The sequence below is a fragment of the Dendropsophus ebraccatus genome, chromosome 10, assembly GCF_027789765.1.
Source record: "Dendropsophus ebraccatus isolate aDenEbr1 chromosome 10, aDenEbr1.pat, whole genome shotgun sequence".
NCBI lineage: Eukaryota > Metazoa > Chordata > Amphibia > Anura > Hylidae > Dendropsophus > Dendropsophus ebraccatus.
In genome coordinates this window covers 10,279,394-10,296,485 of record NC_091463.1, presented here as the reverse complement: position 1 = coordinate 10,296,485, position 17,092 = coordinate 10,279,394, and the positions used below count along the sequence as shown (strand labels likewise).

Sequence of the window (17,092 nt, the reverse complement as noted above, 5' to 3'; positions counted from 1 at the left end):
CCATGTGTATGACCCATAAAGTGATGCCATCAACATTTCATTAAGTAGTTCTTTATTCCAGAAGCCATGTAACATCATAAATGGACAGGAAAACTCCGGGCCACATCTGTGGCCTCCTCTAGGCATCCGTTCAGGAGGGGTCATAGGCTCAGTGATACCTATTCACACAGGGTGGAAGTTACGCACACACCTGTCATCATACTCGGACCCCTCGGTCAGCTCGCACCAGTAGAAAGGGTCTGACTGGAAGACTGTGTCGGTGCCAGGACATCAAGGTTTTTGTGGGCTGCACGTGCTCTGTGGATGTGTGGCGGACCCCACGCTTTCTACGACATGAACCCAGCAGCGTCTCCAGGGCCATCCGCACAAAGGCCTGGAAGTTACTGCTTCGCTCTCGGCGGCTGTCCTGGAGGGAAGAAGAGGGGGCAGCATGAGGGTCCAAGATGGCTGAAATGTGAACAAACAACAGCAAGCAGTATCACAATGAAAGACATACAAAGTGAGGAGGAGGAGGAGGGGAGACACACATTATCATTCTGCCTTCATACAATCCTGTTATTAAGGAGACTGAACTAAAGCAACAGGAAGAGCCGCTTCAATATTCACATAACAACCACTGATTGACCGGATCTTATGTAGATATTGATGTAGATGGTGATCGGATCCACAGAGGACCTCCATGACAAGACATTAGAGTCTCAGTAGTGCAGCCTCAAACTTCAGGCCTCTAATACACATAGGTAATGTGCAGTGAAGATTTATTATGGTTTTTTTTTATGGTCAGTCTCCTTTAAGGAAAATGGGAATGAATGTAAACAAATCCTAATGTAGTCAATGGGAGGTTCTGTAATGAAAAGTATTGACCCCACCACCATCACCACCGAGCTCTTCTATCCTGGCTTTATTATAAAGAGAACACAGGGAGATACCAGGCTCAGAATAGGGGGGGGGGGTAGTATTGAGGGGCGTCCCCCCTTATGTTTCTGAACCTTGTATCAGTGGGACTTCACTTGGACATATACATCAGGCATTTGTAGGGTTGACTATAGCGCCCCCCATCTCCCCCTCCTGGATAATGATGACAATTCAAGGGGTTTGACACATTTACTATTTGTTAAATCTTTTTACTTTGTTACCTCTTTGCTTCTTAACATGTGTTTTCTTCTCCTGCACCCGGTGCTTGTGTTCTGGGAGATTCTGAGGAAAGAATGAAGACGGAGAAGGTCATGGAGTAGATTTAGGGAGAACAGTCCCATCTGGGTGAATGCACAAGCCCCCATTATTACACTAATTATATAGGGAATATCCAGGATTAGAAAAAACACAGCTACTTTCTTGTAAAAACAGCGCCACACCTGGTTGTGTGTGGTATTACAATTCAGATCTGGTTACTTCTTAAGAACTAAGCTGGAAAAGTCAAACCAAGGACAATGATGGCCATACTTTTGTAAGCCTGGATAACTCCTTTAGAAGTAACAGTTATAGTTTTATGCAGTTTCTGATTTCCTCCCAATATCCTCAAAAACTTGTTCTTGTGTTCTGTTTCTTAAAAACACTTCCCTCCAGAACCTTATTCTATCCTGTAACATATATAAAGGTTCCCATCATGTCCTCCCTTTCCCTTCTTCCCCTTGTAACATATATAAAGGTTTCTATCATGTCCCCCCTTTCCCTTCTTCCTCCTGTAACATATATAAAGGTTCCCATCATGTCCTCCCTTTCCCTTCTTCCCCTTGTAACATATATAAAGGTTTCTATCATGTCCCCCCTTTCCCTTCTTCCCCCTGTAACATATATAAAAGATTCTATCATGTCCCCCCTTTCCCTTCTTCCCCCTGTAACATATATATAGGTTTCCTTCATGTCCCCCCTTTCCCTTCTTCCCCCTGTAACATATATAAAGGTTTCCATCATGTCCTCCCTTTCCCTTCTTCCCTTGTAACATATATAAAGGTTTCCATCATGTCCCCCCTTTCCCTTCTTCCCTTGTAACATATATAAAAGTTTCCATCATGTCCTTCCTTTCCCTTCTTCCCCCCTGTAACATATATATATATATATATATAGGTTTCCATCATGTCCCCCCTTTCCCTTCTTCCCCCTGTTACATATATAAAGGTTTCCATGATGTCCCCCCTTTCCCTTCTTCCCCCTGTTACATATATAAAGCTTCCCATCATGTCCCCCCTTTCCCTTCTTCCCCCTGTTACATATATAAAGGTTTCCATCATGTCCCCCCTTTCCCTTCTTCCCCCTGTTACATATATAAAGGTTTCCATCATGTCCCCCCTTTCCCTTCTTCCCTTGTAACATATATAAAGGTTCCCATCATGTCCCCCCTTTCCCTTCTTCCTCCTGTAACATAGATAAAGGTTTCCATCATGTCCTCCCTTTCCCTTCTTCCCTTGTAACATATATAAAGGTTTCCATCCTGTCCTCCCTTTCCCTTCTTCCCTTGTAACATATATAAAGGTTTCCATCATGTCCTCCCTTTCCCTTCTTCCCCCTGTAACATATATATAGGTTTCCATCATGTCCTCCCTTTGCCTTCTTCCCCCTGTAACATATATAAAGATTTCCATCATGTCCCCCCTTTCCCTTCTTCCCCCTGTAACATATATAAAGGATTCTATCATGTCCCCCCCTTTCCCTTCTTCCCCCTGTAACATATATATAGGTTTCCATCATGTCCCCCCTTTCCCTTCTTCCCTCTGTAACATATATATAGGTTTCCATCATGTCCCCCCTTTCCCTTCTTCCCCTTCTTCCCCCTGTAACATATATAAAGGTTTTCATCATGTCCCCCCTTTCCCTTCTTCCCCCTGTAACATATATATAGGTTTCCATCATGTCCCCCCTTTCCCTTCTTCCCCTTCTTCCCCCTGTAACATATATAAAGGTTTCCATCATGTCCCCCCTTTCCCTTCTTCCCCCTGTAACATATATATAGGTTTCCATCATGTCCCCCCTTTCCCTTCTTCCCCCTGTAACATATATAAAAGTTTCCATCATGTCCCCCCTTTCCCTTCTTCCCCCTGTAACATATATAAAGGATTCTATCATGTCCCCCCTTTCCTTTCTTCCCTCCTGTAACATATATAAAGGTTTCCATCATGTCCCCCCTTTCCCTTCTTCCCCCTGTAACATATATAAAGGTTTCCATTATGTTCCCCCTTTCCCTTCTTCCCCCTGTAACATATATAAAGGTTTCCATCATGTCCCCCCTTTCCCTTCTTCCCCCTGTAACATATATAAAGGTTTCCATTATGTTCCCCCTTTCCCTTCTTCCCCCTGTAACATATATAAAGGTTTCCATCATGTCCCCCCTTTCCCTTCTTTCCTCCAGACTATCCAGATTTAGATCCTTTAGTGTTATCTCATATGTTTATTGCCTCACACCCTCCACCATTTTTGTAGCCGTCTTTGGTCCTGTTCCATTTTTATCAGTATCTTTCTGTAGACGAGATCTCTGGAACTGGACACAGTATTCCAGATGTGATGTTACTAGATCTCTATACAGCGGGTTTACAGTCTCCCTTTTCCTACTAGTTATACCTCTAGCTATACAGCCCAGCATATGATTATATATATACAGCCCAGGATACCATTATATATACAGCTCAGCATACCAATATTTATATATATATATATATATATATATATATATATAGTCCAGCATACCATTATATATACAGCTCAGCATACCATTATTTATATATATATATATATATATATATATATACAGTCCAGCATACCATTATATATACAGCTCCGCATACCATTATATATATATATATATATATATATATACAGCTCAGCATACCATTATATATACAGCCCAGCATACCATTATATATATACAGTCCAGCATACCATTATATATACAGCCCTGCATACCATTATATATATACAGTCCAGCATACCATTCTATAAACAGCCCAGCATACCATTCAAAATATATACAATCCAGCATATTATTTTATATATATATATATATATATATATATATATATACAGCCCAGCATACCATTATATATGCAGCTCAGCACACCGTTCTATGTACAGCTCAGCATACCATTATATTATATATACTGTATATATATGCAGCCCAGCATACCATTAGCTTTACCTACCGCCTGGCTGCACTGGTGACCCATTTCGAGGCTGTCAGTAATCATTACCCCTAACCCCTGCCGATATGATACTCAGAGGATTCCACCTCCCCAATTATACATTTGGAAGCACTGAGTTGCAGTTTCCATTGTTTGGACCACATATCTAGTAATGCTAGATTGTCCATATTACTGACACCTCCAGGAATATCAACCCTATTGCACATTAGAGACAAACCTTACCTACCAAACCTTCTCCTCTGTCACTATCCTTACCTACCAATCCTCCTATGTCACTATCCTTACCTACCAAACCTTCTCCTATATCACTATCCTTACCTACCAAACCTTCTCCTATGTCACTATCCTTACCTACCAAACCTTCTCCTATGTCACTATCCTTACCTACCAAACCTTCTCCTATGTCACTATCCTTACCTACCAAACCTTCTCCTATGTCACTATCCTTACCTACCAAACCTTCTCCTATGTCACTATCCTTACCTACCAAACCTTCTCCTATGTCATTTACAAGCATAATAAAAAGAATAGGACCCAGAACAGACCCTTGTTGACACCATCAGTCTCAATTGGATATAAGCATTGGATATATTTATGATGTCCCTGTCCCTCACTTCCTATTAATTTCCATCTTTATCAGTGAGGTTTAGGCCGAGTTCACACATGGTAAAAAAAAAAAAAAAAGTGGGTATCTTTCTATTATAGATTTAGTTGCATTCCTATAGTGATAGTGACCAGGTGCTGTGTGTGACCTCAGCCTTCCATGGCGGTATTAAGATACTGGTGTATGTGCAGCAGAGTGAATTATGCCTCCTAACGCCGTGTAAGCCATCTTTAGACTTTTGCCGCTTGTCACAGGAAGTATGGCCTCTTACCTTGTAAAGAGTTCTGTCGGACTTGTCACCTGTGAGTGAAAGCAGAACGGATTAAACCAAGTTCCAGGAACCTATCGGTATACACTGATAGCACTGTATACACCCAAATCCCGCTAAATAGCCATCCCTGAGTCATCCTCCTCTGCTACAACCAATATGGTTGCTGAAAGCCTAATCTGACTTCTGGTTACGCTGCACTTCCTATATACTTCATTATAAATGCAGGCATCTGGGAAAGCTGGGTGACAACCCTTGTGGGAGCTTTGATAATAACCGTATTGGTTTCCCAGACGCACATAGAGCTTAGAAAACAATAGGAGACTAGGGATGGGTTTACTGACAATGTTAATGTGTATGAGGGGCCATGGGCATAATGCTGCCATCTTTCCCTCAAATTTCAGGTCTACTTGCCCATAGTGATGTGCTGTAGAGATGCGGCCCCCTCATTTTGTTGTACCCTTTGTGACACTGCCCTGGGTGATGGGGTCCCCTACATTTGCTGTAGCATTAGAGGGGTTATTATAGGTGTTAGGTGAAGGGGGTCCTGAGGATTGCTGAAACTCTGTAGGGGCCCCCTCCTTGGATATAGCTGCCTGGGGGTCCCCCAGCTATGATATTCTGGACTTCCCATTAGGTTGGTGTGTTTGGCTACAGATCTGAGGTTGTCAGTACCCGCTCGCCCAGCATAACTTACCTTTTCCCTCTGGCATCTTGCCCCAGTGGCCGGGTTTGTATGATTGAGTGTGAGGGTCTCTGTGTACTGAACACACACATCCTGGCACCACCCACATTTATTCCCTGAATGCCCCCACAGTGCCCGAGAGAGGGGGCAGATTCCAGAACTGGGCAGAGATTCTGTGTATTCAGGGAGAGATGTGCTGACCCAGGCACAGAGAGGAGCCATCCCTGCACCGGCCCGTCACCCCCTCCCTTAACCCCTGCATGGTCGGATGGAACTTGTCACACCTGATGATTATTATTATTATTGTTCGTTATGTGTTGCATCCTCTCGAGCTTTGTGAGAAAGGTTTTGGGTTTTTTTAGCTGTTATGCGAAACACACAAATACAATATATATATATTTAAAAAAAAAACATCCCATTGTGTGCTTCAGTGTTATCATAGGGACATTGTGTGGATTTTCACCAGATATAACTGCTAATACAACAGCCAGGAAGGATGTGGACAGTGATGTGGATGGTTGTTGGTGTAAGCCCCAGGTCTACAGATACTAATAAACATAAAACACACCTTACTATACTATGCAGCAATAACAACGCAGTCATAAAAAGTTATGGCGGTAATAGATGGGGTCAGGCCGTTCCAGGAGTCACTGAGGGTGTCACAGGGTTATTTATTGACTCGCAGATCCTAATATATTCTAGGGCAGCACAGGGTTTATGGTTAGCACCGCTGCCCTGCCGGGGTCCTGGCTTTTTATGTTCTCCCCATATTTGAGTGGGTTTCCTACAGAATGTACAGATAGGTTGCTTTAGACTGTGAGGTCTAATGGGGTCAAAGGCCGAGTAATGACAAACTATATACAGCAATGTGGAATAAGTTGGTGCTACATAAATAAAGGAACAGCTTCCAATTATCCATAATTCTCATAGTCCGGCACACAGGGGCAGGAACTTTATAAGGGGCAGCAGAACATTAGCTTTTTATTTTGGGTGGGTTAATCTACCCAGGGGCCTCGGACGAGATCATTGGTAATTCGCTAACAGCAATTAATTGCAATTTTTGGTAGATGGATCATTAGCTGTCACAGGAGCTCTAAAAATATGTCAATGGGTTTTGTGAGTTAGGGTTCCCATACATCTGAATGCGCTGACCTCAGTGGGATTGCCCAGTGGTCGGATGTGAATCAGGGTCTCCCTGCTCTCCTCTGTTATATGATGTTGGGGGAGAGAAGAGGCAGCATGTTGGATTTCAGCTGCCCAATGCTTTGTCCTCAGAGAGATAAGTCATGACCATGTCTGGCAGCAGCTTACCCCCCCCCCCCCCCCATTGAGAACACAAGAACAGCTATGTGTATAGGAGTATCTGGAGATATAGGTTATTTGGCTGACAGATACTCTTCATATTAATAGGAAACCCAGAAAAAATTCAGGTTCTATTTTTTAAATGCTGAGAAAGGAAGATATGTAGATTTGGATGCAGAACCGAAGTGGAGTCTGTGTACACATCAGTGCAGATTTTTACCATGTGAACGGGGCCCTAAATTAGAGTCCTGTTATATTAATGTCTTATAATGAAGCAATCTAAGGGTGCCTTTACACACACAGATTATCTGAAAGATTTCTGAAGCCAAAGCCAGGAACAGACTGTAGGGGTGGGTTAACACTACGGAATAAACTCTGCGGAATTCCGTCGGCTGTCCGTGTGCCTTTTCGGCGGCTCCATAGACACCATTCTGTGGGCCGGCGTATTCCGCTATCCGCCGAAAGTGACATGTCGACGGAATTCCGCAGAGTTTATCCGTGAGAATTCCGTAGTGTGAACCCACCCTAACACAGGTCATATAGGAAAGACTGATTTCTCCTCTTTTGAAATCCATTCCTGGGTTTGGCTTCAAAAATCTGTCAGATAATCTGTCTGTATAAAATCACCCTAATGATCATTAATGGAAAATGGGTGTGTATCATACCTACGACAGGTAGATGTCAATTGTGGACTTCAGTCAGTTACCTGGACGCCCACAGGACTCCATCAATGATTAATACACGCGGTTGGGAGCATCCTCAGGATCCAGGAAAGAGAAGGAGGCCGTCTGAGGAAGTGGGGAGAGGCCGCCCAGAAAACATGGATGGCTGAGAAGAATAAAAGGAAAGACGGGAGCTCGCCACCATGAAGGGGTCCAACTGTTCACTGGAGGGGGGGAATTTCCCCTTATCCACCGAGTTTTTTCAAGGTAATGTGGATCTTATTCATAAGCTTATAAGTCACTGAGACCTATAGCCAGGAATCCAGTAGGACGACCTCTTATTATTCCGCCCATAACTTGTATTATTCTGCCCAAGGATCTGATAGTTCAGATCTGTTTCTATATCTGTAGTGTGTCAGCTGACATGCCCCCCCCAGATGCCACTCAGGGGGAGCAGCGATGTGCCCACCTGGACTAGTTGCCCATTTGTGTTATAGTGATCAAGAAGGACCTGTGGATATTCCTCATCCCGGTGCTGATCGGCTTCGTTCAGCTGGCTTTATTCCTGGAGGAGATGGGATTCTTCCTGCGAAATATCCGGAGCACGCGGAGAACCTGTCTGTACCTATGGATTCTGGGAGTATATCCGGTGAGAACCATCATGGCCGATGATTATTACAGATAAAGCTGCCCTGTACATGTTTCAGTGCACTGGCCAGATGAGGGGTGAGGGGTGGTGGTGAGGGGTGATAGGGGGTAATGAGGTAAAAAGGGGTTATGAGACTTGATGAGGGTTGATGAAGAGTATTGAGGGATGATAGGTAATAGGGCATGATAAGGGCTAAAGAGAGGTGATAGGACATAATGAGGGTTAAGGAAGGGTATTGAGGGGGCATGAGGGTGATGGGACATGATAAGGAGTGATGGAGCGGTGATGCTGACATATTATTCGAAGAGTTGGAAGCTTATAGCTGAACGTTTCTTCCTTTTCTCCTTCGTCAGGTATACTGCATCGCCTCCATTATAGGAATGTACCTCCCCCGCTCCTCCGCCATCTGTAATTTTGTGGCTTCCATGTAAGTTCTAAAGAATCTGATCCCTCAACAAACACATCTGGCTATGTTCCCACAGCAGGAAAATGGGAAATGCTGCCTTTCTGAGCGGTCGTCATTTAAAAAAAAAAAGCCGCTGCCAGACACCTTTATCCCTTCCGGACTCCGGTTTATCTATGTGGGAACCAAAGGATGGACAAACTGAAATTCCACTACCCAATCGAGGACAATGTCATAAGAACAGCGCCCCTAGTGGTTTATTTAATATGCAGATTTGTTTCTTAATGAAAATGTTAAAAATCCCATTCACAAACCGTGATCACATTTTAAACCCATGATGGTGGTCTCCCATAGAGAAGTCCTAAAAGTGTGACCCTATGCTGCCAGTCTAACTTTTACTGCCAACATGACCCTAACCTCCATATGGCATCTTTATTACCTTGTTTGTTTCCAGATATCACTCCATAACACTTTGGAAGTTCATGGACCTGATAACAGATTTCTGTGGTGGTAAAGCAAGAATGTTAGAAGTACTGGGGGGTCAGACTGTGCCCCCCAACCCGCCACCATGCTGCTGTTGCTGCTGTTTCCCCAACATTGTTGTGAGCAGGTGGGTACATTACATTGATAATAGTGAGGGTGGGTTCACACCGAGGAATTCTCACAGATTTTCAGGCGGATTCCACTCCAAAATGCGCGCGGAATTCCGCTCGTAAAGAATGAACATTGCGAATGTACATTGGCTTTAATGGGCTTTCCGCTTATTTGTTCACACAGCGGAATTTCCATGCTGAAAATTCCGCCGTGGATCCGCTTTCCGCCTGAAGAATGGACATGTCAATTCTTTGGGCGGATTCAGCTAGAGGAATCCTATAGAAGTCAATGGGGCTTTAATTCTGCTTGAAAATCTGCTTGAGTTCAGCTTGAATTCCGCTACTATTCTGCCAGAGCTGAATAGGCAAGAAATTTCAAGCAGAAAACTTTCTGCTTTAATTCCTCGAGAATTCCTCAGAGAAGTGCGGGGGATGTTAGGACAGGTTTTCTCAAGAACAATCTCGGCTTTCATTTTCTGTTTCAGGAGTAATCTGCGGTGGATAAATATTTCCGTGTACCAGCTGTCAGTCGTGCGGACCCTTCTGTTTTTCATGGGCCTCATTCTGTGGACAGATGAGAAGTATGACTATGGGGATGTGAGTATAAATACATGGCAGGCTTTTACTCCATTATCATAGCGCCTCTAGTGGCCACATGGTGACTGACAACAATTACGCAGTATCTGATGGGTTGGTAAATCCCCTGGCACACATCTGTAAAAAAACAGCCCATATACTTTGCAGACCGTTTAGGACCCATTGTATTCTATTGACCAATGCAAATGACTGTAGATTCCTCAGACTGAAGCGCATGCGCACAGGAAACGGCTGTTACACTGTCAGCTACTGAGTGGTGTCCCCGCCGGCTGCTACACACTCTGAATGGCTTTAATGTAGTCGAATAAATAAAGAGTTTAACGGTGAGTGCCTCCTTATACACTTTTTCATATGGAATTTTCTATTTTTGCATAGACTGCATTTTCCTGGGAGAGCACCCCGTATTATACCCGCTGCATTACCGGCCGACATAGGCTACCATGCATGGTTATTAGTGCCGGCTCGCTGTTTCTATATTGGAATATCATCTGGTTCTGATTTGCACTCTGGGCTCCTAGATTTCGGTGGACCTCATGGTCTGTACCTGCTGGTGGCCACAGATGACAACACATAATGGATCTGTGGTCTGTTGGGAACAGTTTTAATCACTTTTCAATGTAAAGTCTGGAAGAAAATCCATGTTCTGATTAGTCCAATCCCTGGTGTTTATAATAAGATCTGCAGGAGATGGCTGTAATTCCAGATATCAATGGCCTCCAGGTTGTCTTCAGGCTTCTCTTCTGACTTCCAGGTGGGCTACACCAACCCCAACTCCTACATCAACATCATCACCAGCCTGTCCACCTTCCTCTCTTTCTACGGCTATCTGCTATTCTACAAAGTTACAAAGAAATCTTTGGAAGGTCACAAACCGAGATCCAAGTTCATCTGCATCACTCTGGTTCTGATCTTGTGTGGAGTGCAGAACGGGATCCTAGAAACCATGGCCGCCCTGGGAGCCATTCCTTGTGTCCCCCCCTTCACTGTAGAGACGCGCTCGCAGAGTAAGTGCCATACTGTAGAGGTCGAATCACTGCAACTCCCATCATGGCCTGACATGCATAATGGGAGTTGTAGTTATAGAATAGCTGGGGAGCCTCAAATAGGGGAACGCTGAGGTAGATGATGGGATTTAGGTGATGTCTCTACGTGCCACACACCAGAGATCTGTCTATCGTTGACGGTATTAGTTAACCCTATGTTTCTTCACCCTCCACAGCCATCTACAATTACTCTGTCACCATGGAGATGTTTTTCATCAGTCTCTTTGCCCGCTATTGTTTCCGGAGGGTGGAGCCATGTATAGAGAATGACCCCCTGACCCAGGAGGAGATGCACAACAAGTCGTGTCAGACCCCGCTGCCGGACATATGCAGCCTCTCCGAGGAGGATGGGACGGGCATCAATGGCGGTTACATGAGTGAGGGAGATGAGACTCTCTGCCACATTGAACATACACCACTGGACAAGTATGATTTCCTGCCAGACGGCAGCATAGTTCTCCCCAGACACAGTATGGCCAAACCTCAGTCACGGGGCACAAGTATAGAGATGGGAAACATGGCACTGACTCCTAAAGAAGCCTACGAAGTAGCCACTCCACCAGCGTCAGCCAAGGGAGGACTACAAGTACAAGCACAGATCAATTATATTGGTATAAATGATGCAACAGTCGTATGAAAAATCAATTGCACTGGACTGAGGGCGACATGGATCGCTGAGACTTCAGCCTAAGGGCCCTTTTCCAGGGGACGATTATCGTTCGCATAATCGTTAACAATAACGATCCAAACGACCGCTATTACGAAAGACCTGAAATCGTTCATCCATTTACATGGAACGATAATCGTTACATATGATCGTTCTTGCGGTCGTCTTGTCGTCGCTATTGCGTTCGTCACTACTGCGAACGACAGCTTATTCAATGCAAACGATTTGCGAACGAGCAACGATAAAAATAGTTCCAGGTCTTATTAAACAATCAACAATTTCTCGTTCGGTCGTTAATTGTTAACTGCTATTGAAACGAATGATTATCGTTTATTTGAACGATTTAACAATAATCTGAACGATAATCGTCCCGTGGAATAGGGCCCTAAGAGACAAGTTACTTGTTGGCCACAGGTTTCAATGTTTCTCATACACTTTTTTTTCTCATTCATGGCCTGAGATAATTCTACCCAGTTCACTGCCTATTCATTCTATTTGTATCTGTTGGTGGGTAGTGCTGCTTCTTGTGGAGACCACCAGCTTACAGGGTGGGCAATACTTCTAGGGAAGAGAGGTATGTAGATTATTTCTCCTCCAGAAAGAAGAACACTGGTTCTCTAGTGCCACCTGTAGATCGCTGCCCTGCATGGCAATGTCCCCTATAAAAAAAGCCTATAGATCGCTGCCCTGCATGGCACTGTCCCCTATAAAAGAGCCTATAGATCGCTGCATGGCAATGTCCTCCCATAAAAGAGCCTATAGATCGCTGCCCTGCATGGCAATGTCCCCTATAAAAGAGCCTATAGATCGCTGCCCTGCATGGCAATGTCCCCTATAAAAGAGCCTATAGATCGCTGCATGGCAATGACCCTTCATAAATAAGCCTACAGATGGCTGCCCTGCTAGCAATGCCCCCTGTAAAAGAGCCTATAGATCAGTACCCTGCATGGCAATGTCCCCTCATAAAAGAGCCAATAGATCTCTGCCCTGCATGGCAATGCCACCCTATAAAGAAGCCTACAGATGTCTGCCCTGCATGGTAATGTGCCCCTATTAAAGAGCCTATAGGTGGCTGCCCTGCATGGTAATGTGCCCCTATTAAAGAGCCTATAGGTGGCTGCCCTGCATGGCAATGTCCTCCCATAAAAGAGCCTTGAATCACATTGGAGTATTATTAGCCAAATCAAAATCTCCTCCAAAATGAAGCATCCCTGCACCCTACACTCCTCCTCCCCCTACACACTCCAATTAAAGGGATTGATAAAACATTGTTTATTTTTTGTTATAAAAACTGTAATAAATAAAACATTTTTCATTAAAAAACAAAAACTTCTTAAAATGTTCAATCTTTAACCCTTCATAAATTCATCAGGAGGAAATGGACAAGTGCTGGATGGCGGCCCCCTCACAGACAGCCGAGGCCCCATCCTCACTGGATATGGTGGAAGGAGGAGCGGTCTCTGGGGACGGGGGCCTCTCTTTGGCGAGAAGATTGTTCTTCTTTAAAAAGCAGGCCTCCTGATAAGGCGGACGGATAGGGGGCTGGTTTGGGGGAACATAACTGTATTCTTTTCTGGTATCCAACTGCATAGAAAGGACAAGGAGGATTTAGTCCTCAGGTACATATGTACTGAGATCTCACAAGGCTTATACAGTTACCTGTAGGGGGTACGTCTTGTCTGAGTCATATGCACTCAGGTCTCCACAGGCCAGGAATGGGACGATCACACGGTTAGGACCCTCCAACTGGTTGAAGTCCACATCTCATGGAATAAGAGAAAACTACCATATAATATCTATATACTTTACAGTAAATTCCTGTGGATTTTACACAGGCACATTCAGTGATCTAAATAAAGACATAAATCATGAAGCCCTGCATGGAGACCAAACCTTCATCCACAATACCCCATTGTTTCCGATACCCCCATCATGTAATTTCGTAGATAGGTTCCTCATACCCTGTACCTGATAACTACAGTATATACGACAAGCCTCCAGATCTATAAATCTCATGTATCCAGCACTCACCATAGCAGTGGTCCAGCAGAGGATTTGACATGTTAGGTATATATCCCTCAGGTGGGCTGTATCCCTGACATACAACAAATGCTTCTGTAAAGGAGAAAAGAAAATGATTAAAGCAAAAGTACCACCGGTACATTGCTTTTGCATGAATAGACCGGCGCTGGCGTGGAGATGCTGGTGGGGCGGTCCTTTTTCTGTTCGTTTTTTTTTCATACCGCCACCTGTTCCCCATCTATTACCAAGCACTGGCCGGGCAAGAAGCAATGGGAGGTGGGCCGGCCTGTCTGCAGTGTGACGATCTGCCCTCTCTTCTGTGACGCAGCTCCATTACAATCAATGGAGCGGTGTCCCAGAGGGGAGATCGTTACAGTGGGGCCAGCAGGCCCGCCTCCACTGCTTTATGCCCAGCTGGTGCTAGGTAATAGACCACGGCACCAGCATCCCCCACGTTAGTCTATTCATGTAAAAAACATAAAGGCGATGTACTGGAGGTACATTCACTTTAGTGTACGTAAACAGTAAAATAACAGTAAATGTTTATAAAAGGCAACCATATTGTCTGCTTCAAGCAACTTCTCTTCGTAAGTCTATTAGGGGATATGTATGTAATAGAGGGAGGGCCTGACTGCTGTCTCCACTGAAAGAGAACAGTTATGTTAGATATCCTCTTCATTAAGACAAACAGGAGCAATGTTCCACAACCTGAGGTTCTCCAGTTGCTGCAGTACTATAACTCCCAGCATGGTTTGGTTGTCAGGGCACACTGGGAGGTATAGCCACAGGTTGGGAAGCATGGACTTAGGTATGTTGCATCAGCACTGACCTGTCTAATACAGGTAGATTATGGTGGAGAAGACATAGCAGATTTCGAGGTGATCTCCGTGGAGGTATTTTAAGATTTGTTATAAGCTCCTATAATTTCTATGGGTCTACATTTACTTACCTATGCTGGAATTGCGGCTGCTTCGAGGCTTGGCACATGTGACTTCTCGGAAGAAGATCTTCAGCTGAGAATACAGGAGTGTGACGTCCTTCCCGCGAAAAATCTAAAAAACACAACTAAACTAATAATGTGTTCGGCTTCAGGACTTGGCTACAGGGTGGGATTAGAGACGGCAGGTTACCCACCTTGGCTACAAATGTGCCCCCTGGCCTCAGTACATGTGTTGTGATGTTTAAAGCCTGTGAGGAAATCAGAGAGGACATTACTACAACTGGAAGTAGACTGGAAAGCAGAAGCCACCCATTATTCTGTATAACTAGGCAGAGATGGCAGTCAGGACTGTGAACAAGCAGCTATTGAGGGCATTTTAATATGATCATATCAGTTGTCACACAGCTTCCAGGGCACTGCTATTACTGAGAATCTATGATGTGTCCGTGCACTTCATTACCATGGCTGTCAGGTCAGGGCCTATTGCAAGAATACTGTGCCATGTATCACCTAGCCCTGCCATTCACATCTATGTATGGAGTAAACCCCTTCAGTCCAGCACTCACTGCCAGCAGAAGCTGCGCCTGAATATATTCATCGATATCATGAAGTCCGGTAACTACGTGGAAAAAAGAAAAGCGGCATTAGATGGCGTCATCCTAACCAGGTGACCGGATGCAATATGCAGCAGAACAGAGGATAGTTGTATCTCTTATTACCATCCGGTGCCCCGTCACACACCACAAGATCCGCTGGCTGCCCCTCAAAATGGCGGATGATCTCATGTGCTGTGGAAACCTGAAAACAGGGAACCAAAGGAGCTGACAATTTACATCCAGCCTTGGACAGAATTTTCCTTTCAGACTATAAAGACTTCTTCTAATTACCTTGGTGATATCTCCTTGAATCTGGATTACTCCAGGCAAAGGAGCCATGGCCTGAAGATCCACAGCCACAATCTTCACCTCGGAGGTCTCGTTGCTGGATCTGAGAAGACAGAAGGGGAGACTCAGTGATGTCCTCCTGCAGATCCTTGTCCTCCCTGAGATGGAGAAGCCCATTCACCTGAGCTTCCTGCTGAGCACCTGGCTCCAGCTCCCCGGGGCCGCACACAGGTCCACCGCTCTCTGTACACCTGCCAGAGGAACACAACGGTCAGCTCTCCTATATTACCAAGGTCATTCTGCCATTATATACCATGTCACACACATTGTCAACCACCCTGCCATTCAGTTGTCTGGAAAAGCTGGGTGGCAGGCACTACAAGTGCTAGAAAGGTTGTCACCCACCACACAGGTGATCGCCCACATACCATGGAAAAGCTGATACTCCTCATCCAGCTGCAGCAGCTTGAAGGCACTGCGCGCTCTCCAGCCCTCTTCTTTGGCCAGGCGGTAGTAAATGTCCCTCTTGTCCTTTGAGGAGCGGCCCATGATGTTCCTTCTAGGAGACACAAGTCACTAGGCAGGGCTTACAACTACAACCCCCACCATGTCCATGTGATGTCAGGAGTGGTGGTGGCCCCTCACAAGTCTAAAAACCAGTCACCCATTGAATACTGATTCATAAATAGACCTTGGAACAAAAATGGGTGAAAAATCCAATTATTTACCCTATAATGGGTGCAAAGCCTTTGATAACTGCCCCCCCTATATATAAATGCCCCCTATATATAACTGCCCCCCCTATATATAAATGCCCCCTATATATAACTGCCCCCCCTATATATAAATGCCCCCTATATATAACTGCCCCCCCCTATATATAAATGCCCCCCCCCCTATATATAAATGCCCCCTATATATAACTGCCCCCCCCTATATATAAATGCCCCCTATATATAACTGCCCCCCCTATATATAACTGCCCCCCCTATATATAACTGCCCCCCCTATATATATAAATGCCCCCTATATATAACTGCCCTCCCCCCCTATATATAACTGCCCCCCCCTATATATAACTGCCCCCCCTATATATAAATGCCCCCTATATATAACTGCCCCCCCCCCCCCTATATATAACTGCCCCCCCTATATATAACTGCCCCTATAGATCTCCAGTCACATACAGATAGCAGCTTGTCCAGGAGACCCAGGCTGAGCTAATCCTGATCACTTGTTACAATGTACTAACTAAGCCAGTCCTCAGTATACACTGGCATTAAGAGGGTCTGCGGAAGACTGCTGGGGTCCAGTTCACTCCGTGCGGTACGGCATGCACTCACCTCCTGGGCCTCTCGGAGAGTATGAGCCGTCTGTGGGAGGAGCTTCTGAGCGAACAGATCTGCGGCGATTTGTCTCCAACAAAATGGCAGCTCTCTGCGGCAGCGACGCTCTAGAATTAAAAGGCCTGAGACTTTGGCCAAACTTTATTTATACTGACACAGGCGAAAGTTCCTCTTTTTATTTGATGGTCTTTCAAATTATATCAAAACTTTGAGGCGGCGTGGGAGCCTGACGTCACGCGAGTCACATGATGCTGACAGCCGGCGGCACGTAAGCGGAAGTGCTGCTGCCATGGA

General features: G+C 45.0%; 2 protein-coding genes across 3 annotated transcripts; one reads left to right on the top strand and one right to left on the bottom strand.

Annotated features, from left to right (window-relative positions):
* Positions 1-57: 57 nt before the first annotated feature.
* Positions 58-17,056, bottom strand: FTSJ1 (FtsJ RNA 2'-O-methyltransferase 1). Of its 2 annotated transcripts, XM_069943157.1 has the most exons (12): positions 16,796-17,056; positions 15,881-16,011; positions 15,634-15,703; positions 15,456-15,555; positions 15,288-15,366; positions 15,135-15,187; positions 14,763-14,816; positions 14,578-14,680; positions 13,638-13,721; positions 5,009-5,037; positions 1,137-1,197; positions 58-406 (listed from the first exon to the last, which is right to left on the bottom strand). In XM_069943157.1, the coding sequence occupies exons 2-12, from the start codon at positions 15,999-16,001 to the stop codon at positions 381-383; spliced, it is 780 nt and encodes a 259-aa protein (XP_069799258.1). In that variant the 5' UTR covers positions 16,002-16,011; positions 16,796-17,056; the 3' UTR covers positions 58-380. The 2 variants fall into 2 exon arrangements, with proteins under 2 accessions (XP_069799258.1, XP_069799257.1); XM_069943156.1 differs by lacking the exons at positions 58-406; positions 1,137-1,197; positions 5,009-5,037 and adding exons at positions 12,864-13,190; positions 13,266-13,369 and having other exon boundaries at positions 16,796-17,035.
* LOC138765954 (organic solute transporter subunit alpha-like) lies at positions 7,739-12,935 on the top strand. Its single transcript, XM_069943155.1, has 7 exons — positions 7,739-7,921; positions 8,152-8,303; positions 8,657-8,730; positions 9,161-9,316; positions 9,785-9,896; positions 10,648-10,900; positions 11,116-12,935. The coding sequence occupies exons 1-7, from the start codon at positions 7,858-7,860 to the stop codon at positions 11,574-11,576; spliced, it is 1,272 nt and encodes a 423-aa protein (XP_069799256.1). The 5' UTR covers positions 7,739-7,857; the 3' UTR covers positions 11,577-12,935.
* Positions 17,057-17,092: the final 36 nt, after the last annotated feature.

Excerpts from the sequence above, each read along its gene's own strand:
- FTSJ1 (XM_069943156.1), bottom strand. The coding sequence starts at position 16,001 with ATGGGCCGCTCCTCAAAGGACAAGAGGGACATTTACTACCGCCTGGCC. Across the intron at positions 15,367-15,455 it reads TTCAAGGAGATATCACCAAG|GTTTCCACAGCACATGAGAT; the intron begins GTAATTAGAAGA and ends CCCTGTTTTCAG. Across the intron at positions 14,681-14,762 it reads GGGGCACATTTGTAGCCAAG|ATTTTTCGCGGGAAGGACGT; the intron begins GTGGGTAACCTG and ends TGTGTTTTTTAG.
- LOC138765954 (XM_069943155.1), top strand. The coding sequence starts at position 7,858 with ATGAAGGGGTCCAACTGTTCACTGGAGGGGGGGAATTTCCCCTTATCC. Across the intron at positions 8,304-8,656 it reads GGATTCTGGGAGTATATCCG|GTATACTGCATCGCCTCCAT; the intron begins GTGAGAACCATC and ends CTCCTTCGTCAG. Across the intron at positions 8,731-9,160 it reads TGTAATTTTGTGGCTTCCAT|ATATCACTCCATAACACTTT; the intron begins GTAAGTTCTAAA and ends GTTTGTTTCCAG.